The sequence below is a fragment of the Carcharodon carcharias genome, chromosome 30, assembly GCF_017639515.1.
Source record: "Carcharodon carcharias isolate sCarCar2 chromosome 30, sCarCar2.pri, whole genome shotgun sequence".
NCBI classification, from domain to species: Eukaryota; Metazoa; Chordata; class Chondrichthyes; order Lamniformes; family Lamnidae; genus Carcharodon; species Carcharodon carcharias.
In genome coordinates, this window is record NC_054496.1 from 23,884,422 (window position 1) to 23,911,509 (window position 27,088).

At 46.1% G+C, this 27,088-nt stretch overlaps 1 protein-coding gene across 1 annotated transcript in view; it reads left to right on the top strand.

Moving 5' to 3' along the window:
* The first annotated feature begins 999 nt into the window (after nucleotides 1-999).
* Nucleotides 1,000-27,088, top strand: part of LOC121271227 (adhesion G protein-coupled receptor L1-like) — a 1,693,562-nt gene continuing 1,667,473 nt past the window's right edge. Inside the window, exons 1-2 of the mRNA XM_041177054.1 lie at nucleotides 1,000-1,060; nucleotides 1,856-2,069. Coding sequence (XP_041032988.1) covers nucleotides 1,000-1,060; nucleotides 1,856-2,069 — 275 coding nt within the window. The remainder of the gene's footprint in view (nucleotides 1,061-1,855; nucleotides 2,070-27,088) is intronic.

Sequence of the window (27,088 nt, forward strand, 5' to 3'; positions counted from 1 at the left end):
ACATTTTCAACGTTACAACAGTGGCGACACTTCAAAGGTAGTTCATTGGCTTGTAAAGCACCTTGATGCCTACTGAGGTTAAAAGGCACACACGTTGTGAGCCCAGGTTTACCATGACTGAACTCTCATCACCAGCTCCACCCAATCATGCTGCACTGCCCATGGCTGACATCACTATATCCCCAAAAAATTACCTTCTGCAAGAACTTGGTCTAATTTGCATTTGAATTAATTAACACTAACTGTTCGATGGGGAGCCTATTCCATAGTTTTGAATACTCCATCGGCGAAGTATGGTTCCCGCAGATTAGATTCAAATTTGCACATTCAGGTGCTGCTATGTCCTCTGGCTCGACTGTCCTGGTCAAGATAAAACAGCTTGACTTGTCCGACATTATCCAATCCCTTTAGCATCCTAAAATAAACCGTCATATCACCTCCCCAACTTTATTCAGCTATGGAGGAAACCTCCCCCTCCCCCACCTCCAAGGAACCATAGGTCCAAAGTTGTTCATGCTTTGTTACTTATATTTTTAAGTTTAAAGATAAATGGGTGAAGCACAGTGGTCACTGAGGTGGTGCTGTCTCTGGCCTAGTCATTCAGAGACCTAGGCTAATGCTTTGGGGACCCGGGTTCCAAGCCCACCATGGTAGCTGGTAGAATTTAAATTTCCCTTGACTATGTCCACTCCTGGGTGTCCTTGGAGAGGGAGAACATGGTGTCCACTGGTAAGCTTGAGGTCTTCCCCAGCCAGTGGCTGCCGAGGGGGCTGGAGTGCATCATCAGCCCTGGGAACATGATTTTAATTAAATTTTGATAAATTACTGTTCAAGCATTTGATCTTTGCCCCTTTAAGGGGCTGTTAATTAGTTAATTTGTTTATCGGTTTCGTTAATTTACTCAAAAGAGTGCAAGGAGGGGCAAGGGTCAGGTGGTGGTTTAGTGCTAAAGTCACTAGGCTTGTTATCCCAAAGTCCAGGCTAATTGTCTGAGGGACCATGGGTTCAGATCTTACCATGGCAGCTTGCAGAATTGTCATGCTCGTGCCCAGTGCCCCTGGTGAGGGAGCATGGGGTGTCCACCAATACACCTGATGCTTTCGGCGACTGGTGGGTGTTGGAGGGGCTGGAGTGCATCATTTCAATTTAATTTTGATAAGTTTTACTTTCAAGTTTTGTCCTTGCGCCTCTTTAAGGGGCTGATTGTTTATTCGTTCGTTTATCTTTTTCTCAATCACAGTCTGTAAGAAGGGGCTACTGGGAGATGGTTTGCTTGGTAGGTAAGAGGTAGAGAGATGTAGCACGGCACTCCGTAAATAAGCTGACCATCAAGATCCATACTTCGATAAAAGCAAAATACTGCGGATGCTGGAAATCTAGAACAAAAACAAAAATACCTGGAAAACCTCAGCAGGTCTGAAAGCATCTGCAGAGAGGAACACAGTTTACGTTTCGAGTCCGAATGACTCTTTATCAGAACTAAGGAAAAATAGAAAAGAGGTGAAATATAAGCTGGTTTAAGCGGGGGGGAGGGTGGGACAGGTAGAGCTGGATAGGGGGCCAGTGATAGGTGGAGATAGCCAAAAGATGTCATAGACAAAAGGACAAAGATGTGTTGATTTGGTGATATTATCTAAGAAATGTGCTAATGGGGATATTAAGGGTAGAAAGCAGGACTAGCAGGGTACAGATAGCCCTAGTGGGGGTGGGGTGGGGGGGAGGGATTGAAATAGGCTAAAGATTCATACTTCACCCATCAGGCTCGGGATCCATTAACACAAAGCCGCCCGTTCCTCCCAAGCCTGTGACTCACCGCATGACATGACTCAAGGCTTTGCTTCTGTCCTTTCCTCAGGTTTGAGCCGGGCTGCCTTGCCGTTCGGTCTGATGCGCCGGGAGCTGGCATGCGAAGGGTACCCCATCGAGCTGCGGTGCCCGGGGAGTGACGTCATAATGATCGAGAGCGCCAACTACGGGCGAACCGACAGCAAGATCTGCGATGCCGACATCTTCCAGATGGAGAACGTCGAGTGTTACCTTCCCGACACGTTCAAGATCATGTCACAAAGGTGGGGGCGCTGATTTCCTGGGGAAGCTATGCTGAGACCCAGAAGGGAAGCTGGGAGTGGGGTGGAAGGGATGGGTGGGTTAGGGGGGGCTTTGTGTTGGTCAAAATAATGTCAGTGAGAAATAGGTGCTCGTTCTTAATCAGGTTCCTTCCATTTTAATTGAAATTTGATTAAATATTGGGAGGTTATTTGTCAATCTCCTTGTCAATTTCACCCACAGGGAAATGTGAAAATGACAAAATTTATTATTGGACCTCCTCTGCACTTAGAGCGCTGAGATGTCAACTTGAGGTGCCTGCAGCGCCACCATAGGAGGGAGAGTGAAAGTACAATGTGAGAAGTTTACATAGGCTCTTTCCATTACAAATGTGGAGAGGGGAGTTTTAAGTAGACACAAAAATGTAGCAAAACCTGACAGCAGGGCATAATGTATCATATACCAGAAGCGTGTGCAGACACAAGATTTTTTGACTTACAATAAAGAGGTGGTGACTGCTCACCGGAGAAGGGAAATGTGCGGACAAAGCAAACAGTACAAGCCATCGGATGTGTCAGATAGATCCTATCTTTGTCTTTACCACCTCTGTGTAACCTGAGATGCTCTGTGCCCATTCACGTGTGCCTCTCTCAATTCAAGGCCATTGCTTTCATCTCCCTCAGCCTCACCTCTTTAAAACCTACCTCTTTGACGTGGCTTTTGGTCATCTGGCTTCATATCTCCTCATGTGGCTCACATTTTTTTTGTTGTCTGATAACACTCCTGTGCAGTACCTTGAGATGTTTAATGGCATTAAAGACACTGTATAAATTCAAGTTATTCTTCTTAACTAGGCAGGTAATTGCAGCAGCTCTTTAAATATCATTGCGTTATCGAATTTAGTTATGTGTCCCCACTGATCTGCTACTTATGGACCTCGCTCCATCAGTAGCAACAGCTTCCTGGACTCACCAGGTCAGGAGGCTGTGGGTCAGAATTTATTCCTCATGATTGCCAACGTATCTGGTGCCAGGAGCCACATCATCTGTGGTGACATATGTGCCAAAAGCTTCAGTTTAAATGCCGTTGAATGCCGTCCAACTTCAAAGTTGGTTAACACAGCAGCAAAAGCAGAGCCAGTCAGCCCACAGCCCATTATGGTTCCAAGTGTAGGAGACCATACAGACGCATCAATTAGGAGCAGGAGTAGGCCACTCTGCCCCTCGAGCCTGCTCCACCATTCAATAAGATCATGGCTGATCTGATTGTAACTTCCCGCCTACCCCTGATAACCTTTCACCTCCCTGTTTATCAGGAATCCACCTACCTCTGCCCTAAAAATATTCAGAGACCCTGCTCCCTCCACCTTTTGAGGATGAGAGCTCATGACTCTCTGAGAGAAAAAATTTCTCCTCGTTTCTGTCTTAAAGGGGCGAGCCCTTATTTTTAAACAGTGACCCCCTAGCTCTAGATTCCCCCAGAGAGGAAACTTCCTCTCCACATCCACCCTGTCAAGGCCCTCGGGATCTTATACGTTTCAATCAAGTCACCTCTCACTCTTCTAAACTCCAGCGGATACAAGCCCAGCCTGCCCAACCTTTCCTCAGAAGACAGCCCACCCATTCCTGGTATTAGACCGTCCTATTCCGATCCCTCGATTTAGTCGGAGCGTAGAGCACGTGACAGGTCAGCTCGGTCAGTGTGTAGTAGAGGCGGGAGTCCAGATCACTTGGGGTGGAATTTTACGGCCCTGTTGAGTTGGGGAGGAGTGGGGCCATAAAATGCGGCAGGCTGTCCAAAAGTCCATTGACCGGAAAATGCGCTGTGCGTAGTGCAGGCAAGAGCACACCCCCAAGCCGATAAGTTACCTTCGACAGCCCATCACTGTGGTGTAGAAAATTCAGCAGCCAGTCTGTCAGCAGTGAGGTCCCAAGTGGAGCAATGAGATAATGGCCAGAAAATCTGTTTTACAAATGTTGGTTGGGGAATGAATATTGGGCTTGGACACCAGGGGAACCCCACTGCTCGACTTCGAAATAGTGCCATGGAATCTTTTACATCCACCTGAGAGGTTTAATGACAGGTTTAAGGTCTCCATCTGAAAGAAAGCGCCTCTGACAGCGCAGCACTCCTTCAATACTGCCTTGGAGTGTCCGATTAAGTTATAGTCTGACCTTGTCTGCTCAGCTTGGAGATGCTATGTAACTGTTAGGGTGTTCATTTCTTCCATGATTTTCCCCAGTTGTTTTTAATACAGAAAATGTTGGAAATACACAAGACATCTATAAGATAAATGTTGGTGAGTGCTTTCACGTGGGGATTCTTCACCCTGATCCTGTTGGGGGGGACCTCTACCCAAAACATCCCAGTCTGTTTACACATACTGATGGATCCGCCCTGATATGCCAGTTTTGTCTCGCTATAGTTTAGATTTTCAGTATATTCCTGGGCTTATTGCAAAAAACATTATCCAGCACTCACATCTCTCAAAGTAGCAACAGAAATAAGCAGACAGGACAATCATGCTCTCTCCCTAATCCTCTCTCTCTATCTCTCTCCGCTTGCTCTCCCATCTCCCTCCCTCCTCCTCCTTTCCCCTGCTCCTCTCTATTGCTCCCTTCTCTCTCTCTTCCCTGCTGCCCTCTCTCTCTGTCTGTCTCTCTCCACTCCCCTCTCTCTTCTCTTTTCCCCCTCTCTCTCTGCTCTCTCTCTCTCTCTCTCACCCTCCCCTCCTCTCTCTCTCCTCCTCTGCTTCTCTCTTCCTCTCCCTCTTTTTTCCCTTCTCTCTCCCCGCTCTCTCTCCCTTCCACTCTCTTTCTCTCTCCCCCACTTTCTCTTTTCCTCTCTCTCTTTTTCTCTCTCTTCCCTTCCCCCCTCTCCCCTTCTCTCTCCCCTAGCTTCTCCCTCCCTCCCCCTTCCTCTTTCTCTCCCCAGCATTTTTTTCTCTCTCTCTGCCTCCCCACTTCTCTCACTCTCTCTCCCCCTCTGCTCTCTCTCATTCCCTCCCTTCCCAGCCTCCAGCATCAATAATCTGAGGAGCAGGACGATGTACTGACCAACTAAGTTGTCTGGAAGTCTCAGCTTCTGTGGTAATACATGGGCTTTAATCAATATGTTGTCTGCTCGAAACCTCAAGTGCAATCAACAAAGCAAAACTTGCCAATAGATCAATAGCAGCTGCATCAGTCAGTGTGGACTGTTCATTAAGCCTTGGCGCCAACTGAACGGGTTTGAAGCTTCTCCTTGGCGGCATACTGGGGATGTGACGTGTCATGTGGTCTGAGCAGTGGAGAATCCAATCGATAATACTACTGGACCAGGATGTTCCAGCACCCACTTCCTAAAAGAATGTTCTTAAATCTGATCTATACTAATTGAACTTTCTTGAATTGAAAATGGATCCTGTGCAATGAGAGCAACACTGACTCTGTGAGTTGTAGGAAGGGGACAGTTGGAGGCCCTTCACCCATCCCTGCTATGCTCGCTGATCTACATTGGCTCCAGGTCAAGCAGCGCCTTGATTTTAAAATTCTCATCCTTGTTTTCAAATCCCCCCATGCCCCCACCCCTCCTGATCTCTGTAATCTCCTCCAGCCCTAGAACCCTCTGAGGTAGCTGTACTCCCCCAATTCTGGCCTCTTGAGCATCCCTGATCTTAATCACATTTCCATTGGTGGCCGTACCTTCAGCTGCCAAGGTCCCAAGCTCTGAACATCCCTCTGTAAACCTCTCTGCCTCTCCTATGTCCTTTAAGCTGTTTTATAAAGCCTCCCTCTTTGACTAAGCTGTGCCCTAATATCTCTTTATGTTACATATTTTGTACTGCTCCTCTGAAGCACCTTAGGATGTTTTATTACCTTGGAGGCCTATAAAATTATAAGTTGTTTCAAGCCTCCTCCTCTTCATCCTGAAGATCCAACGTCCCCCTGGGCCATGGCTCCTGTACCTCACCCGAGTCCCTGTCCTTCAGCTGAGAAGTGCAAACGAGAGATAGGCTATTCACTGACAGAGGCAGCACAGTTGACCCTGACCTTCGCCCTCCCTCACCCACCACCACCGCCCCCCCAACTCGCCCTGCTCCCCTCTGCTGTCAATACAATCGCACTGTACGACAGCAATCAGTAATTCAGGAACCAAACAATTGGCGGGTTTGAATGAGCACAGAGTGTAAGGTGCCGAAATTTCTCAGACAGCGAGGGCTTACCTGAATCTTCCTGTCTGCACAGAATTTAGTCACCGGTAAGTAATGTAGTATACGGGTTTCAGTGCCAGTGCAATGCCAGATATGCATGTCATCTGCACCAATGACAGGAGGAGTGTATCAAGCAGCACGTCCCTTCGGCTGTTTGCAATCAGCAGAGCACTGACTGGACTCTACTAGCCCATGCTTGCAAAACTCAGAACATAATGTCCAACGTTAGACCTGATTCCGTGATTGAACAACAATCGTGAGTGTGCTAAGGGTTACACTAACAACCAATTTAAGATTATTCGATGGGCTTGCCATGTAGCTCACTGACGCTTTCTAGAAGTTATGTAGGCTCATGTGAGGGGAGATGGTGGCTCAGTGATAACATTACTGAGCTAGTTATCCAGAGGCCCAAGTTTATGTTTTGGAAGCACGGGTTCAAATCCCATCAGAGCAGCTGGTGAAATTTAAATTCATATAACAAAATCTGGAATCTAAAAATGCCATGAAACTATCATTGATTGTTATAAAAACCCAGGTTCACTAATGTCCTTTAGAGAAGGAAATCTGCCACCCTTACCTGGTCTGGCCTACATGTGTCAACGGACCCACAGAAATGTGGTTAACTTTTAGCTGCCCTCCGAAATGGCCGAGCAAGCCCCTCAAATTAGGGCAATTAGGGAATGGCAACAAAAGCTGGCCTTGCGGGAAAAAAATGCAGGGATCTGTTCTCTGCAGGAAAAAGGAACATGTCCAGGCATTGCAACTTTTTTGAATTAAACAAAATCATGGGGTGGGGGGACAATAGTTCCCTGGTGCCTCGACCAATCAGAGTCGATGTGACAACCAATCAGCACCCTTTTCACATGATCCCTTTGAAATTTGGCATTCTTGCATCTGTCCTGATGAGTGCAAGATGAAAAGCTTTGATAGCCTGTCTCTCTTTTCAGCAGTACTCGAATTACATTTTCCTACTTTTGCACTTTACACTTTCCTCCTTTCAGTAATTATCTGGTATCTTCCTGAATGCTGTAATTGCTTAAGCATTGATGACCCCTCATGCAGATTGCTGCGTGAAACAAGATTCCCATTAATCTCCCACTTATTCTGCCACCCTCTTACCTTGAGAACAGAGACTCGTATCTTCAAGTTTACCGCCAATGGAAGTAACCTCTCCAACTTTAGCTTGTCCATTCCTTTCATCATTTTGAACACTTCTGCTGAATTTCCAGCTTCTATTTTCACAGTTGCAGAGAATGCAGTCCTGGTGGTCCTCGATTTAATTGTAACATAGACCCCATATTCATTTTTTTCTTTATTCCTTCATGGGCCAGCATTTGTTGCCCATCCCTAATTGCCCTTTAGCTGAGTGACTTGCCAGGCCATTTCAGAGGGCAGTTAAGAGTCAACCGCATTGCTTTGGGTCTGGAGTCACATGTAGGCCGGACCGGGTAAGGACAGCAGATTTCCTTCCCTAAAGGATATTAGTGAACCAGATGGGTTTTTACAGCAATCGATGATAGTTTCATGGTCACCATTACTGAAACTAGCTTTCAATTCCAGATTTATCACATGATACACCAAATCATTTTGCTCCACTTTCCCCGGGGCTATTCCATCGCTCTGAGAATAAAGAGCCAAAAACTGTGCGTGTGTTCAAAAAGCGGCCCAACGATCATATTGTACCAAGTCGTATTAACCTCTTTGCTTTTGCGTTCAATCCCTCTCACTATAAATCCCAAATATGAATTGCTTTTTAATGGCTCTTTGTTGACCTCTCCATGCTTTATATAAGGATTTGTCTTTTTTATCAGTGCTTAGAAAAAAATAAGTCTTCCATTTGTATAGCGCTTTCCACAGCCACCTCAAAGCACTTTACTCTCAATGGGGTACTTTTGAAGTGCATCCACTGCTGTGGGATCAGTAACGTGGTAGCCAGTTTGTGGTCAGCAAGCTCCAACAGACAGCAACGTGGTAATGACCAGATAATCTGTCTTTGTGATGCCGATTGAGGGACAAGAATTGGCCAGGACACCCTGAGTAAGATCCCCTGCACTACCTTCAAAATGGTGCCATTGAACCTTTAACATCCACTTGTGAGGCCTCTCAGTTTAAAGTCTCACCTGAAAGACTGCACTTCCAGCAGTGCAGCATTCCCACAGTACTGCACCCAAGTGTGGGCCTTAATTATTTTTATTGGCAAGTTCTGCAGCAGGACTTGAACCCAGAATATTTAACTCAGAGGTTAGTGTGCTAACCAACTCTGCCACAGCTGACACTTAGGGCCAGATTTTCGCTGCTGAGGTAGGTAGCTGGAGTTGGGAAATTTCTTGACTCGGCAGACCCGCCAAGACATAGAGTCCCCCTTAACCGCTATTTTTGGTCTGGGGGGGGGGGCGGGTACAGGGTGGAGCCAGGCCCACTGTCTTCGGACACAGATCAGAGGAGGCCGAGCGCCAAAGCAGACTGGATAAAAGGCTTTGGTTCTCTGGGATTCGGTCCCAGTTGTTTGATTACATTTTGTGCCCTCACCCCTTTCACCCCACCACCCCCACCATGGCCAATGCCATGCCAACTCATGCCCCCATCTACCACCATGGCCTCTCATAGCCCCCATGGCAGTGCAGTGCCAACTCATGCCCTCATCCACTACCATGACCCCTCATATCCTCCCATGCCAACTCAATGCTGACTCATACCCCCATACACCCCCTTGGCCACATATATCCTCATGCCAACTCATGGAACCTCCATGCCCTTTCACCCCGTATACACTGCACAAAACTGTAGAGTAACAATGGCATGTGTGAAATTGCCTGGAAAACGCCCATTCATAATTTTTTTAAAAAGCTGGTGTTGCTACAATCCTATGAAAGTAACAATCAACCAGACCAGTAAGTATCAATAACAGAAGCCATAAGGACTGGACACCTCTTGACCTTGTGCAAATAAACATTGATCCTTTGACAAACGAGATAGCAGAAAGAAATAACTTATTGTAATCTCCTAAGGATGTCAAACAAGCAAAATTTAACCTTCTCTGTGCCAGTGCCAACAGAGTTGATCAGTTTACAGGACAGGGCTCTCGGTCAAACCTCTGCAACTCTGCTCGCAGGCTGATCAATCGCACCATTCACACACTGATCAAATCATTCACCCCATTTATACATTATGGTCATATCATTTGCTCTTTGCTCCATTGGACCATTTGCTCACTGATTTTCTGCTTTCCTAACTTTCACTAAAAGTTCACCAAACGAACTAATTCCTGTGATGGAGGGATTGCCCTGTGAGGAAATATTAAATAGGCTGGGCCTTTACTCTCTGGAATTTAGAAGAATGAGAGGTGATCCTCATTCAAACATACAAAATTCCTACAGGGCTCAACAGGATAGATGCAGGAAGGATGTTTCTCCTGGCCGGGGGGAGGTGGGGGGGTGGTCTGAAGGGGACACAGTCTCAGAATAAGGGGCAGGCCATTTAGGACTGAGATGAGGAGGAATTTCTTCACCCAGAGGTTGGTGAATCTTTAGAATTCTCTACTCCAGAGGGTTGTGGAGGCTCAGTCATTGAGTACATTCAAGACTGAAATTGATACATTTCTGCATATTATAAACATCAAGGAATATGGGGCTAGTGCAGGAAAATGGTGTTGAAGTAGAAGGTCACCCATGATCTCATTGAGCAGCGGGGCAGGCTTGAAGGGCTGAATGGCCTACACCTGTTCCTATTTCTTATGCTCTTATGTTCCCCTTGATGCACCCTGAGGGTTTTAACAACAGCTTCATAAACAGTTGTAAGGGTAACTATGCCAGAGGACCTCGTGAAATCCCACATTCTCGCCAATCTCTGGGGAAAGACGTTTCTCCTGCATGGATTTATTTTGGATATATGAGTGACTATTTGACATTTATGGTCCCTAATTTTAAACTCCCCACCATCTGCACATCAACCCTATCAAAGCCATTCATAATTTCAAAGCTATGTTTCAGAACACCCCTCAGCCTTCTCTTCTCCAGAGAGAAGAGCACCAGCTGTTGAGATAACATTAACATAGAAATGGCACTTGGCGGCAAGGAAGCCACATGCTACTAGGAAAATAAGCATCAACTAGAGTTGAAGTGCAAAGGGATCTGTGGTACAGGTTCACAAAGCTATAAAATTGTAAACAAAGCGCTGGGTTTCATTTTGAGAGGAATATACTTCAAAAGCAGAGAAATAATATTGCAATTTATGGAACCTTGGCTAGACCACACTTGGAGTGATGTGACCACCTCTGATCTCCAACCCCAGAAAGAAGTGTATAGAGGCACTGGAGGAGGTGCCGAAGAGATTTACAAGGATGATACCGGAACTGATAGGGTATGACTGTCAGGACACATTGATTGAGGTGTATAAGATTATGAGGGGCATAGATAGGGTAGACAGGAAGGAACATTCCCCCTTGGTGGAGGGATCAGTAACCAGGGGGCATAGATTTAAGGTAAGGGGCAGGAGGTTCAGAGGGGATGTGAGGGAGAAATCTTTTACCCAGAGGGTGGTGGGAATCTGGAACTCACTGCCTGAAAGGGTGGTAGAGGCAGAAACCCGCATAACATTTACGAAGTATTTGAATGTACACTTGCAATGCCATGGTATAGCAAGGCTATGGGCCTAGTGTTGGAAAATGGGATTAGGATACTTCGGTACTTGTTTGACCAGCGCAGACTCGATGGGCCGAAGGGCCTTTTTCTGTGCTGTAGACCTCTATGACTCTATGAGGTTGAACAAGCTGGTGCTCTTCTCTCTGGGGAAGAGAAGACTGATCTGAAACATATCTTTGCAATTATAAAAGGCTTTGATAGGATTAATGTGGAGATGGCGCGGAGTCTAAAATCAGGGACCATAAATGTCAGATAGTCACTCATATATCCAAAAAAAATCCATTCAGGAGAAACGTCTTTACCCAGAGAGTGGTGAGAATGTGGGATTTCATGACTAAATGGAGTAGTTGAGGTGAATAACATCGATGCGTTGAAACAGAAGCTGGATAAGCAGGTGAGGGTGAAAGGAAGAGAAAGATATGCTATTAGGATGAGATGAAGTAAGGTGGGAGGATTGCCTAATGTGGAGCGTTAACACTGACATAGGCCAGTCGGAGAGAACCAGTGCCTGTGCTGGTAAATTCTATGTAATGTTACTGTACAAATACTTAGCAAGCTTGCGTAAAATAACAGTGAGATATTAAACAGCGATCTTAATTGGGTTAAAAATCATCTGATAATTGTCATATCCATTTCAGCTGAACACATTGAAGCTGCAATATCTCACAATGCCACCTCCAGCTGATTCATAACTTATGCAGGAAACTACCATTTAAAATGACTGTGCGCACGCCTGTGTGTGGGTTAGTATGGGAACGCATCGATTGTGCGCATTTGTGCAGGGATTTGCCTGTGTGTTACGGGTAGGGATGTCGGAAGAGTTGGGCAGGTGGGAATGCGGAGCTGGGGCTGCGATCAGATAAGCCGTGATCTTATTAAGTGGCGGAGCAGGCCCGAAGGGCCGAATGGCCTAATCCTGCTCCTAATTGGTGTGCTTGTATGCTTGTGTGTTCAAGAAGCAACTGGCCAGTCAAAGCTCACCCCCAACTGCAATGTGGCTCGGGGACTGTTATGGGCCACATGTGCATCCCACAAATGCAGGTAGGCACACGCGCATGTACACACGCATGCATATACACGTGCATACACACGGGGCAAGTGCACACACAAACCCCTGCTAACGCAGACACAAGTACGCACACAGACATGAACAAGTACACACAAATGCACTTACACTCAAAAACACGTCTACATGCATGCACAAATGGCCCCCTGTGCAGCCAGGCAAGCACGTACTCACTAAGCACAGACACCCGCAGTCCTATTAAGTGACCTCACCAAAACAGGTTAGTGACACATTAGCCTAGAGGGATTCAGCAGCAGCAAGTTGGACAGAATGAGTGTCAGGAGAGGCCAGCTGGCTGTCAGCCCCTCTGGGGCTCCGGGTGAGAGGGCAGTGATGTCCGGGTGACTGCAACTGAGAAAATCGAGGCCTAGTCGGTGTCCCTGTGGAAGGATCTTGTTCAGGTCAGCTTTTGGAGGCAGGACTCAGCCCTGAATGATTGGAAATAGTCTTTAGATTCATTCCATGCTGCAGTTTGCTTCTGTAGCCTGGCCTCAAGAGACTGCAGAACAATGAAAACAACAGAATCGATTTTTTTATTCCTGCCGATATCTTTGCTTCCTTTAATAAATGCCACTGAGCCTCACAATGCTGCTCAGAATGGAAACTTAATATTTGGAGCACTTTCCTTCTCTGTCTGTTATATCAGCTCTGTTACCTGAACACAGATTGAAGACAATATGAACCTTGAACTGAGGTGGCCTTCTCAATGCCGATGCATTAATACCTCACAGTCTCTTTTCCCAATCCCTTGTCCCACCGCTGCGTTCCCTGATCCCCACTGTTGTGTTGCCAAACAAATCCCGTCTCCCACCCCGAACCTCCTGCAGCCCACCCTATTGCTACATTCCTAAGCCCCTAGTCCATGCCTGTGCCTGTAGTCACCCTATCCCATTCTAGTTTGCACTGACCCTCTATCCCATCCCTACCCTGTACTCATATCTGCCAATCCCATTGCAGGACTAATGGACCCACCCTCCCCCAACCCATGCCAAGCCCATGCCATTCCCGTTCTTCCAAACCATTCCGCAGCATCATGGTCTGTCGTTCTATCATACTTGGCTCCCATTTAAGAAACGCCTCAATTTTAAAATTCTCACCCTTGTTTGCAAATCCCTCCGTGGCCTTGCTCCTCCCCGTTTCTGTAAACTCCTCCAGCCCCACAATCCTCCAAACATCTAGGCTTTAAGCATCCTGAGTTCTAATCGCTGCACCATTGCTAGCTGTGCCCTCATCTGACTAGGCCCAAAGCCCTGTAATTCCCTCCCTAACCCTCCACGACTCTCTACTTCACTTCCCTACTTTAAGACATGCCTTAAAACCGATCTCTTTGAACTTAAGTTTTTGGTTGTTTTCCCTAATATCTTGTATGTGGCCCAGTGTCATGTTTTGTTTTATAATGCTCCCGTGAAGCACCTTGGGATGTTTTAGTTTGTTAAAGGTGCTATGTAATTATAATTTGTTGTTGCTGTAGCATGCTGTACTGTAGTGTACAAAAGTGTACTGTGCTGTATTATAGTTCAGAGAAGTGCAGTGTGCTGTATTGTAGTTCACGGAAGTGCACTGTGCTGTACTGTAGTGTACAGAAATGTAGCATGCTGTACTGTACTGTACAGAGGTGTAGTGTGCTGTACTGTAGTGTACAGAAGTGTAGTGTGCTGTACTGTAGTGTACAGAAGTGTACTGTGCTGTACTGTACTGTACAGAAGTGTAGCGTGCTGTACTGTAGTGTACAGAAGTGTAGTGTGCTGTACTGTACTGTACAGAAGTGTAGCATGCTGTACTGTAGTGTACAGAAGTGTACTGTGCTGTACTGTACTGTACAGAAGTGTAGTGTGCTGTACTGTAGTGTACAGCAGTGTACTGTGCTGTACTGTAGTGTACAGAAGTGTAGTGTGCTGTACTGTAGTGTACAGAAGTGTACTGTGCTGTACTGTACTGTACAGAAGTGTAGCGTGCTGTACTGTAGTGTACAGAAGTGTAGTGTGCTGTACTGTAGTGTGCAGAAGGGTACTGTGTTGTACTGTAGTATACAGAAGTGTAGCATGCCATACTGTAGTGTGCAGAAGTGTAGCATGCCGTATTGTAGTGTACAGAAGTGCACTGTGGCGTACAGAAGTGTAGAGTGCCATACTGTGATGTACAGAAGTGTACTGTGCCGCACTGTGGTATATAGAAGTGTAGAGTGCTATACTGTAGTGATTATAAGAATGCTGTGCCACACTGTGGTTTACAGAAGTGTAGCATGCCATACTGCAGTGTACAGAAATGTAGTGTGCCATAATGTGATGTATACAAGTGTACCGTGCTATACTGTGGTGTACAGAAGTGTACCATGCCATACTGCAGTGTACAGAAGTGTATTGTGCCGTACTGTAGTGTACAGAGGTGTAGTGTGCTGTACTGTAGCGTTCAGAAGTGTACCGTGCCATACTGCAGTGTACAGAAGTGTATTGTGCCGTACTGTAGTGTACAGAGGTGTAGTGTGCTGTACTGTAGCGTTCAGAAGTGTACCGTGCCATACTGCAGTGTACAGAAGTGTATCGTGCCGTACTGTAGTGTACAGAGGTGTAGTATGCTGTACTGTAGCATGCAGAAGTGTAGCATGCCATGCTGTAGTGTTCAGAAGTGTAGTGTGCTGTACTGTAGCGTGCAGAAGTGTAGCATGCCATGCTGTAGTGTTCAGAAGTGTAGTGTGCTGTACTGTAGTGTACAGAAGTGTAGCATGCCATACTGCAGTGTACAGAAGTGTATCATGCCGTACTGTAGTGTACAGAGGTGTAGTGTGCTGTACTGTAGCGTGCAGAAGTGTAGCATGCCGTGCTGTAGTGTACAGAGGTGTAGTGTGCTGTACTGTAGCGTGCAGAAGTGTAGCATGCCGTGCTGTAGTGTACAGAGGTGTAGTGTGCTGTACTGTAGCGTTCAGAAGTGTACCATGCCATACTGCAGTGTACAGAAGTGTATTGTGCCGTACTGTAGTGTACAGAGGTGTAGTGTGCTGTACTGTAGTGTACAGAAGTGTAGCATGCCATGCTGTAGTGTACAGAAGTGTAGTGTGCTGTACTGTAGTGTACAGAAGTGTAGCATGCCAAGCTGTAGTGTACAGAGGTGTAATGTGCTGTACGGTAGCGTGCAGAAGTGTAGCATGCCATGCTGTAGTGTACAGAAGTGTAGTGTGCTGTACTGTAGTGTACAGAAGTGTAGTGTGCTGTACTGTAGCGTTCAGAAGTGTACCGTGCCATACTGCAGTGTACAGAAGTGTATCGTGCCGTACTGTAGTGTACAGAGGTGTAGTATGCTGTACTGTAGCATGCAGAAGTGTAGCATGCCATGCTGTAGTGTTCAGAAGTGTAGTGTGCTGTACTGTAGCGTGCAGAAGTGTAGCATGCCATGCTGTAGTGTTCAGAAGTGTAGTGTGCTGTACTGTAGTGTACAGAAGTGTAGCATGCCATACTGCAGTGTACAGAAGTGTATCATGCCGTACTGTAGTGTACAGAGGTGTAGTGTGCTGTACTGTAGCGTGCAGAAGTGTAGCATGCCGTGCTGTAGTGTACAGAGGTGTAGTGTGCTGTACTGTAGCGTGCAGAAGTGTAGCATGCCGTGCTGTAGTGTACAGAGGTGTAGTGTGCTGTACTGTAGCGTTCAGAAGTGTACCATGCCATACTGCAGTGTACAGAAGTGTATTGTGCCGTACTGTAGTGTACAGAGGTGTAGTGTGCTGTACTGTAGTGTACAGAAGTGTAGCATGCCATGCTGTAGTGTACAGAAGTGTAGTGTGCTGTACTGTAGTGTACAGAAGTGTAGCATGCCAAGCTGTAGTGTACAGAGGTGTAATGTGCTGTACGGTAGCGTGCAGAAGTGTAGCATGCCATGCTGTAGTGTTCAGAAGTGTAGTGTGCTGTACTGTAGCGTGCAGAAGTGTAGCATGCCATGCTGTAGTGTTCAGAAGTGTAGTGTGCTGTACTGTAGTGTACAGAAGTGTAGCATGCCATACTGCAGTGTACAGAAGTGTATCATGCCGTACTGTAGTGTACAGAGGTGTAGTGTGCTGTACTGTAGCGTGCAGAAGTGTAGCATGCCGTGCTGTAGTGTACAGAGGTGTAGTGTGCTGTACTGTAGCGTGCAGAAGTGTAGCATGCCGTGCTGTAGTGTACAGAGGTGTAGTGTGCTGTACTGTAGCGTTCAGAAGTGTACCATGCCATACTGCAGTGTACAGAAGTGTATTGTGCCGTACTGTAGTGTACAGAGGTGTAGTGTGCTGTACTGTAGTGTACAGAAGTGTAGCATGCCATGCTGTAGTGTACAGAAGTGTAGTGTGCTGTACTGTAGTGTACAGAAGTGTAGCATGCCAAGCTGTAGTGTACAGAGGTGTAATGTGCTGTACGGTAGCGTGCAGAAGTGTAGCATGCCATGCTGTAGTGTACAGAAGTGTAGTGTGCTGTACTGTAGTGTACAGAAGTGTAGTGTGCTGTACTGTAGCGTTCAGAAGTGTACCGTGCCATACTGCAGTGTACAGAAGTGTATCGTGCCGTACTGTAGTGTACAGAGGTGTAGTATGCTGTACTGTAGCATGCAGAAGTGTAGCATGCCATGCTGTAGTGTTCAGAAGTGTAGTGTGCTGTACTGTAGCGTGCAGAAGTGTAGCATGCCATGCTGTAGTGTTCAGAAGTGTAGTGTGCTGTACTGTAGTGTACAGAAGTGTAGCATGCCATACTGCAGTGTACAGAAGTGTATCATGCCGTACTGTAGTGTACAGAGGTGTAGTGTGCTGTACTGTAGCGTGCAGAAGTGTAGCATGCCGTGCTGTAGTGTACAGAGGTGTAGTGTGCTGTACTGTAGCGTGCAGAAGTGTAGCATGCCGTGCTGTAGTGTACAGAGGTGTAGTGTGCTGTACTGTAGCGTTCAGAAGTGTACCATGCCATACTGCAGTGTACAGAAGTGTATTGTGCCGTACTGTAGTGTACAGAGGTGTAGTGTGCTGTACTGTAGTGTACAGAAGTGTAGCATGCCATGCTGTAGTGTACAGAAGTGTAGTGTGCTGTACTGTAGTGTACAGAAGTGTAGCATGCCAAGCTGTAGTGTACAGAGGTGTAATGTGCTGTACGGTAGCGTGCAGAAGTGTAGCATGCCATGCTGTAGTGTACAGAAGTGTAGTGTGCTGTACTGTAGTGTACAGAAGTGTAGCATGCCATGCTGTAGTGTACAGAAGTGTAGTGTGCTGTACTGTAGTGTACAGAAGTGTACCATGCGATGCTGTAGCGTACAGAAGTGTACCATGCCATGCTGTAGCGTAGCGTGCCGTACTGTGGTGTACTGGACTGCAGTGAACTGTTTGTTAATGTGATTACAGAGTATTTCAGTGAGTAGAGAGTGCTGTGTAATAAGATTATAGTGGGAGTCCTGCTGTGACAGTACAAAGTATTACAGTCAGAATGTTGAGTGTTTTCTCTGTGTTAACCAATGAATACCTTGTTGGCCATTTTTCAAGTGGCTTGACACCTCTCTGAGCAGTGCCGTTAATGCTGGTGTGCTGGTTTTTAGACGTAATTATCAAATTCACCTAAAGGTCAGCTTTCACAGCGGCGGTTCAGACAGATGTGTCAGTAGCACTGTTCTGTTCTCGGCCAATCCTATCTGCCATTGCCGTTGGTCATGAGCTGGACACAGCTCAGTAAACCTCCGAGAGAAATGTTTCCAAAAGATCAACAGTCGCATAAGTGTTGAGATGAAAAGCTTACCATGCCCGTCTCTTACATCTGTCTCAGCTGATCACTGAACTTCGTCTTAGGTTCCCCGTTATATAAGAAACATGACATTTCGACCCCACTCCCATCCTTGTGCGCAAGCCAGTTCCTTACCCTCTGAATTATACACGTCTGGTGGAGTTGTTGGTCTTTGAAGCTTACCGATTGTGACATTATTGTAACGGGAAGTGCATAATTAAACATGACATAAATATCACCCCTTTGCAGCAGCCTCGGAGTGAAACATGAAGTGCGGACTGAGAGCTGGTTACTAATTAAGCCGCACATTCTGTAGATCAACACAATGTGTCTCCGAATTTCACAGCACCTTTGCTCAGCTAATTAGACTTCGGAAATTACTAAAATGGCCAACAGTTTCCCCAGCCCTGCCCTCCCATAATGGCATCAGTGATGATGCTGCTCAGCTCCTGGCCTTGCTGGGGTCAGGCAGCGTGTCAGTGGGTATGCTGAGGCTTGGAGATCACTGCATGGGCTGGGATTACCAAGGATGGACCCCAGGCTCTACAGTGAGATAGGAGGATGACGGTTGCAGCCTCTGTTGGCTGGGGTGCACATACAGATTCCAGTGGGGACATAGGACTTTAAATTATATTGAGTCGGATGGGGTCCCTGAGTACTGTGGGTTCAGATTAGGAATATAGAATGAGGGTGCACATTCCTGAGTTCAGAGAGTGGGGCTGTAGTTGCTATGTACAGGGTTTGGGTTGCTGTGTACAGGGTTTGGGTTGCTGTGTACAGGTTTTGAGTTGTTGTGTACAGGGTTTGGGTTGCTGCGTACAAGATTTGGGTTGCTGTGTACAGGGTTTGGGTTGCTGTGTACAGGGTTTGGGTTGCTGTGTACAGGTTTTGGGTTGCTGTGTGCAGGGTTTGGGTTACTGCGTACAGGGTTTGGGTTGCTGTGTGCAGCGTTTGGGTTGCTGTGTGCAGGGTTTGGGTTACTGCGTACAGGGTTTGGGTTGCTGTGTGTAGGGTTTGGGTTGCTGCACACAGTATTTAGGTTGCTGCGTACAAGGATTAGGTTGCTGCGTACAGGGTTTAGGTTGCTGCGTACAGGGTTTAGGTTGCTGTGTACAGGGTTTGGGTGGCTGCGTACAGGGTTTAGGTTGCTGCGTACAGGGTTTAGGTTGCTGTGTACAGGGTTTGGGTGGCTACGTACAAGGTTTAGGTTGCTGCGTACAGGGTTTAGATTGCTGTGTACAGGGTTTGGGCGGCTGCGTAGAGGATTTGGTTTCCAGCATACAGGGTTTAGATTCCTATGCATAGGGTTTGGGTTGCTGTGTACAGGGTTTGGTTACTGGTACAGGGTTTGGGTTGCTCTGTACAGGGCTGAGTTGCTGTGTACAGGGTTTGGGTTGCTGCATACAGGATTTGTGTTTATACTTGCAAGGTTTAGATTCCTGCATACATCTTTGCATTCCTGTGTACAGGGTTTTGGTTCCTGCTTGCAAAGTTTGGATTCCTGCATACATGTTTGAGTTGCTGTGTACAGTGTTTGGGTTCCTGTGTACAGGGTTTGGGTTGCTGCGTACATGTTTGAGTTGCTGTGTACATGGTTTGTGTACATGGTTTATTTGTTGTGTACAGGGTTTGGGTTGCTGTTTACAGGTTTTGGGTTCCTGTATACAGGGGTTGGATTCCTGTGTACATGTTTGAGTTGCTGTGTACAGGGTTTGTTTGCTGTGTACAGGGTTTGGGTTGCTGCGTACAGAGTTTGTGTTGCTGTGTACAGGATTTGGGTTGCTATGTACAGGTTTGGGTTCTGTGTACAGGGTTTGGATTCCTGTGTGCAGGGTTTGGATTCCTGTGTACATGTTTGAGTTGCTGTGTACATGGTTTGTGTACATGGTTTATTTGCTGTGTACAGGGTTTGGGTTGCTGTGTACATGGTTTTGGGTTCCTGTTTACAGGGTTTGAGTTCCTGTATACAGGGGTTGGATTCCTGGTGTACATGTTTGAGTTGCTGTGTACAGGGTTTGTTTGCTGTGTACAGGATTTGGGTTGCTGTGTACAGGTTTGGGTTCTGTATACAGGGATTGGATTCCTGTGTACAGGGTTTGGATTCCTGTGTACATGTTTGAGTTGCTGTGTACATGGTTTGTGTACATGGTTTATTTGCTGTGTACAGGTTTTGGGTAGCTGTTTACAGGAGTTGGATTCCTGTGTACATGTTTGAGTTGCTGTGTACAGGGTTTATTTGCTGTGTAAAGTGTTTGGGTTGCTGCATATAGAGTTTGGGTTGCTGTGTACAGGATTTGGGTTGCTCTGTACAGGTTTGGGTTCTGTGTACAGGGCTTGGATTCCTGTGTACATGTTTGAGTGGCTGTGTACAGGATTTGGGTTGCTGTATACAGGATTTGGGTTTCTATGTAGAGTGTTTGGGTTTCTGCGTACATGGTTTGGGTTGCTGTTTGCTGGGTTTGAGTTGCCGTACAGGGTTTGGGCTGCTGCGTACACGATTTGGGTTGCTGCTTACAGGGTTTATGTTGCTGTGTACAAGGTTTGGATTGCTTTTTATAGGGTTTGGACTTCCGCGTTCAGGGTTTGGGTGCCTGCGTATGTGTTTTGGGTTGCTGTGTACAGGGTTTGGTTTGCTGTACATAGGGTTTGAGTTTCTGCAAACAGGGTTAGGGTTCTGGGTACAGAGTTTTGGTTTCTGCTTGCAGGGTTTCAATTCCTGTGTACATGTTTGGTTTACTGTGTACAGGTTTTGCATACACCGTTTGTGTTCTGGTTACATGGTTTGGGTTGCTGTGTACAGGGTTTGGGTTTCTGCGTACAGGGTTTGGGTTCCTGCGTACAGAGTTTGTGTTGCTGTGTATAGGATTTGGGTTGCTGTGTACAGGTTTGGGTCTGTGTACAGGGGTTGGATTCCTGTGTACAGAGTTTGGATTCCTGTGTACATGTTTGAGTGGCTGTGTACAGGATTTGGGTTGCTGTGTACAGGTTTGGGTTCTGTGTACAGGGTTTGGATTCCTGTGTACAGGGTTTGGATTCCTGTGTACATGTTTGAGTGGCTGTGTACAGGATTTGGGTTGCTGTGTACAGGTTTGGGTTCTGTGTACAGGGTTTGGATTCCTGTGTACAGGGTTTGGATTCCTGTGTACATGTTTGAGTGGCTGTGTACAGGATTTGGGTTGCTGTATGCAGGATTTGGGTTTCTACGTACAGTGTTTGGGCTGCTGCGTACACGATTTGGGTTGCTGCGTACAAGGTTTATGTTGCTGTGTACAAGGTTTGGATTGCTTTGTATAGGGTTTGGGCTTCCGCATTCAGGGTTTGGGTGCCTGTGTATGTGTTTTGGGTTGCAGTGTACAGGGTTTGATTTGCTGCACACAGGGTTTGAGATTCTGCAAACAGGGTTTGTGCTCTGTTTACAGGGTTTTGGTTTCTGCTTGCAGGTTTTGGATTCCTGTGTACATGTTTGGGTTCTCTGTACAGGGTTTGGGTTGCTGTGCACAGGGTTTGGATTCCTGCATACATGTTTGAGTTGCTGTATACACGGTTTGTGTACAGGTCTTGTTTGCTGTGTACAGGGTTTGGGTTAATGTATACAGGCTTTGGGTTGCTGCGTACAGGGTTTTTTGCTGCGTACAGGGTTTGGGTTGCAGTGTACAGGTTTGGGTTCTGTGTAGAGGGTTTGGGTTGCTATGTACAGAGTTTGGATTTCTGCGTGCAGTGTTTGGGTTTCTGCATACAGGGTTTGGGTTTCTGCGTACAGGATTTCAGTTGCTGTGTATAAGGTTTGTGCTGCTGCGTACAGGGTTTGTGTTTCTGCCTGCAGGGTTTGAGTTTCTGCATAGAGGATTTCAGTTGCTGTGTACAAGGTTTAGACTGCTGCATACAGGGTTTGGGCTTCTGTGTACAGGGTTTGGATTTCGGCGTACATGTCTGAGTTGCTGTGTCCATGGTTTGTGCAGAGTTTGTTTGCTGTGTACAGGGTTTGGGTTGCTGCATACAGGTTCTGGGTTGCTGTGTACAGGGTTTGGGTGGTTGTGTACAGGGTTTGGATTCCTGTATACAGGGTTTGAGTTGCTGTGTACAGGGTTTGTTTGCTGCATACAGGGTTTGGGTTGCTGCGTACAGGGTTTGGGTTGCTGGGTACAGGTTTGGGCACTGTGTACAGGGTTTGGATTCCCATGTACATGTTTGAGTGGCTGTGTACAGGCTTTGGGTTGCTGTGTACAGGGTTTGCGCTGCTGTGTACAGGGTTTAGGGTGCTGCGTACAGGGTTTGTGTTGCTGGATACAGGGTTTGGGTTTCTGCGTACAGGGTTTGGGTTGCTGTGTACAGGGTTTGGTTTGATGCGTATAGGTTTGGATTTCTGCGTACAAGGTTTGGATTACACTGTACAGGGTTTGGTTTGTTGCGTACAGGTTTGGGTTTCTGCGTACAGAGTTTGTGTTCCTGTGTATAGGGTTTGCATTCCTGTGTACAGGGCTTGTGTTGCTGTGTACAGGGTTTGGGTTGCTGTGTACAAGGTTTGGATTGCTGTATGCAGTGTTTGGGTTTCTACCTTCAGGGTTTGGGTTGCTGTGTGCAGAATTTGGGTTTCTGTGTATTAGGTCTGGGTTGCTGTGTACAGGGTTTGTATTCCTGCATACATGTTTCAGTTGCTGTGTACAGGGTTTGGGTTATTGTTTGCAGGGTTTGGGTCATGCATACAGGATTTGGGTTGCTGTGTACAGAGCTTGGGTTCCTGCATACAGATTTTGAGTTGCTCTGTACAGGGGTAGGTTGCTGTGTAGAGGGTTTGGTTTCTGCACATGGGGTTTGAGTTTCTGAAAACAGGGTTTGGGTTCTGTGCATATGGTTTTGGTTTCTGCTTGCAGGGTTTGGATTCCTGTGCACATGTTTGAGTTGCTGTGTATAGTGTTTGGGTTGATGTGTACAGGCTTTGGGTTCCTGTGTACAGGGTTTGGGTTCTCTGGACAGGGTTTGGGTTTCTGCAGAGTTTAGGTTGCTTTGTTCAGAGTTTGCGTTGCTGTATACAGGCTTACGGTTGCTATGCACAAGGTTTGGGTTTCTGCGTACAGAGTTTGGTTTGCTGCGTACAGGTTTGGGTTGCTAAATACAGGATTTGTAAATTGACGTTTTGTTGTATAGAAATTGAGTATTGCTAAAAAAGGAGACATGTCAAGAGGTTCTCTACCACTTTCTACTGCAAGCCTACCTTCACTGGTCAATGTTTGGGACTTTGGTCGGTGAGATGGCAGGAATTAAAAGGGTAGCTGTCGCATGTCCTACATTCCATATCCCTTGGTTCCCTTAGTGTCCAGAAATCCAACAATCTCAGTCTTGAATATACTCAACAATGAAGCATCCAGAACCCTCTGAAGTAGAGATTTCCAAAGATTCCTAACCCTCTGAATGAGGAGATTTCTCCTCATCGCTGTCCTAAATGACTGACCCCTTATCCTGATAATATAATTCCAAGCTCTAGGTACTCCATCCAGGGGATGTCAAGAACTCTACAAACTCGATGAATTTTAACGGGATCACCTCCCATCCTTCTAAATTCCAAAGAATAGCCCCATTATACTCAATCTCTGCTCATAGGACAGCCCTCTTATCCCAGAAATCAGTCCAGTGAACCTTAACTGCATGGCTACTAGGACAAGTATCCTTCTTTGAGGTAAGGAGACCAAACTGTACACAGCATTCCAGGCGTAGTCTCACCAAAACCTTCGCTAATTGCAACAAGACTTCCTTACTCTTGTGCTCCAAACCCCTTGCAATAAAGACTAACATACCATTTGTCTTCTTAATTGCTCGCTTTAACATATGTTAACTTGCTGTGATTCATACTCAAGAACACCCAAATCCTTCTGACCCCAAGCATTTACTATTCTCTGGATTGAAAAAAAAATATTCTGCCTTTCCATTCTTCCTACTCATGTGGATAATTACGCATTGCCCACATTACATCATCTGCCACCTTCTTGAACATAGGACTTAGGAGTAGGCCATTCCACCTTTCGAGCCTGCTCCATCTTTCACAATATCCCAAAGCACTACACAGCCAGTGAAGTACTTTCCTTTTGAAGCATAACCACTGTTTTAAAAAGTCACAAGAAGATAAGAACTAGGAGCAGGAGGAAACCATTTGGCCCCTTGAACCTGCTCCGCCATTAAACAAGATCATGGTTTATCTGGTTGTGGTCTCAATTTCATTTTCCTGTCTGCTCACCACCTGTAACCCTTTGACTCCCTTGTTTAACTCTGCCTTGAATAAATTCAGTGACCCAGCCTCCTCTACTGTCTGGGGAAGAGAATTCCACAGACTATTGACTCTGAGAGAAAAAAATTCTCCTCATCCCAGCCTTAAAAATTAGACCTCTTATTCCTAAACTATGGCCCCTAATCCTAGTGTCCCCCACAAGTGACCAAGAGCTTAACTGGTCTATATCCTTTTGCATCCTCTTTATGTCCTCCTCACAGCTTACTTTCCCACCTGCGATGTTTCATCCGGAACTTGGACGGTCCCGTCAATTAAACCAATGATATAACAACAGCTTGTATCTATATAGCCCCTTTAACAAGGTAAAACATTCCACAGGGGTGTTATCAAACAAAATTTGGTCCTGAGCCACTTGAGGTATTACGACAGATGGTCAAAAGCTTGGGAAAAGAGGTAGGTTTTAACAAACATCTGAAAACACGAAGGAGAGGTAGAGAAGATTAAAGAGGAAAGGCCAGATCTTAGGGAGTTGGATTGTAAATAGCTGAGGACTGAGGCCCTCGCGCTGATTGTTGTGGCTCTCCCCAAGTGGTCGAGGTTATACCCCGCCATCCTGAAAATGAGCTGCTTATCCCTGTTTTCTGTTTGTAATCAATCTTCTACCTACGCTAATACATTACCCCCAATCTCATGATCCCAAATCTTGCGTAACAAAATCTACTGAGTGCCACCTTATTGAATGCCTTCTGAAAACTCAAACGTACTGTGTCCACTTGTTCCCTCTGATTTATCCTGCTAGTTAGGCCCTCAAAAATCCAAACAGATTTGTCAAATTTCTCTTTCGTAAAACCATGTTGACGTGACCTAATCAGGTTTTGATTTTCCCGGTGCCTGTTAACATGTCCTTAGCAGCAGATTCCAACATTTTCCCTGTTATAGACGTCAGGCCTGTAGTTTGCTGCTTTCTCTCTCCCTCATTTCTCAAACAGCAAGATTACACTTTCTACCACCTAGAACTCAGGGAATCCTGGGAGACCAAACCGAGTGCATCCACTATCCCTCCCAAAAGGAAAAACCAGCAAAATTTGGAAATGAAGGGTACTTGTCCGAAATGTTGTTGTACACCTTAAATTGGAACTCCAGTATTACAGCTGCCAGTCTTGCTGATTTTTACTGGGATTTGAAAATTTTTGAACTGGTTTTTCCTTCAAAATCATAGGATGTGGACCATCAAGCCCAGGGATTTATCGGCTTTTAGTCCCATTAGTTTTCCCAGAACCTCTTCTTTACCAATATTATTTTTTGCTGAAAAGGGAGGCATGCTGCCAAAGCTTTTCTTCTCATTGGGACAAACACAAGAATGCCAAATTTCAAACGATCACAACAATTTATACTGCAGGGCAGAAGTGTGCTGATTGGTTGGCAAGTTGCCTCTGATTGGTTGAGCCATTGCCATGGAGAAAGCATCAGGGCACTATAGGCTCCCCAGGCTCCTGGGTAATTCAAAAAAAGCACAAGGCTTGAACATATTCCTTTTGTTTGCAGAGAATGAGTACTTATGTATGTATGTGTCACTTCTAGCAAGCATAAGTGGGCCACATTCTGAGCTTAACTGATTATCTTAAGCAGGGTTTAGTGTAGCCATTAGTGCACTCAGGAGTACAAAGATTTAAAACTGGGCCTGGTGTGTAACACATGCACAAAGGTGTGACTCCAGTCCCAAGGAGTCAAGCCCTTTGAGGGAGGAAGAGAGGGAGGAAGAAATTGAACAAGTGGAAGTGGACAACAGTATCAGAACAAGAGCAGGGAAGAGCAAGAAAGAGAAGGAGGAAATAGAGGAGACAGAGGCAGGGAATGGTTAGGAGGAGAAAGGAAGGAGAATGAGATTGGAGGGGAAGAGGAAGAGCAAGAATAAAGGAGGAGGAATGGGAAGAGAAGGAAAAGGAATGCAACAGCAGGAGGGAGAGAGGAGAAGGAACAAGAGGAGCAGAAATAGGAGGGTCAGAAAGAAGAGAAAGAGCAGGATGAGAAGGAGAGAAAAAGGAAAATTGCAACAAAAGCTGGTACTGTTAAAATGATAATTATTTTTATATCATCAAATGACTTAATGACACCAAATCAAAATGAACTTTCAGCTGGCACCCTGATAGACAGTCAGCATATAATTTGTACATTGACATTAACAAGACTCTTTAATTTGTTGCAGATCCTCTAACTGGTGGTTAAGGTTGCCTTGAGCACATTCAGTGATAACAATGCCTCAAATCTCTTGAGTGTTGGCCTTTTCCAGGACCTGCAGCAAAGCACATTTTCTCATGTCACATAATGATGTTAAGTAGCAGCGTGCTACTGCATGTTTGATTACCTAGATTCAAATTATTCCTGGGGCTTCCTGTTAGATTTCTCTCAAGGTGAGAATGAAATTCATCCTGCTCCAGATCCAGATCAAATATGACACGCGTTAAATGTCGCTCCATACTCGGTGCCTGTGTTCAGTGGCTGAGCCACATTCAATGGATCTTCCCCATGGGACCATCAAATCGAGGCTCCTCTTGGGATGGATGTAAGCAATCCTGTTGCGTTGTTGTGAAAAAGAGTAGGGGGTGGGGGGGTGGGGTGTTGGGGTGGTGGGGGGTGGGGGGTGGGGGGGGGGTGCGTTCTCCCTGGCGTCTTGAACAATCTTTATCCCTCAGTCAATACTGGGTCACTAACATGTTGCTGCTCGTGGGATTTTTCTGTGCCCAAATTAGCTGCCCTGTTTCCTGCATTATAATGGCGACTACACTTCAAAAACACTTCATTCTCTGCAGGACACCCCTGAGGTCATGGAAGCTGTTACATCAATTCAAGTCTTTATTTCTCCTTACGCTCCCATATTCCAGATATATCTTTGCCGAGTCAGTCATATGAGGTGACAGTGGCACATTGGTAACCTCACTGACTAGTAATCCAAAGGCCTAGTTAACCCTCTGAGGATGTGGATTTCAATCCCACTACAGCAGCTGGTGGGATTTAAATTCAACTAATAAATCTAGAATATAAATCCAGTCTCAGTAATAGTGACCATGAAACTATCATCAATTGTCATATAAACCCATCTGGTTCACTAATGTCCCTTTGGTGAAGGAAGTCTGCCAGCCTGGGCCTATGTGTGGCTCCAGACCCACAGCAATGTGGTTTATACTTAACTGTCCTCAGGAATGG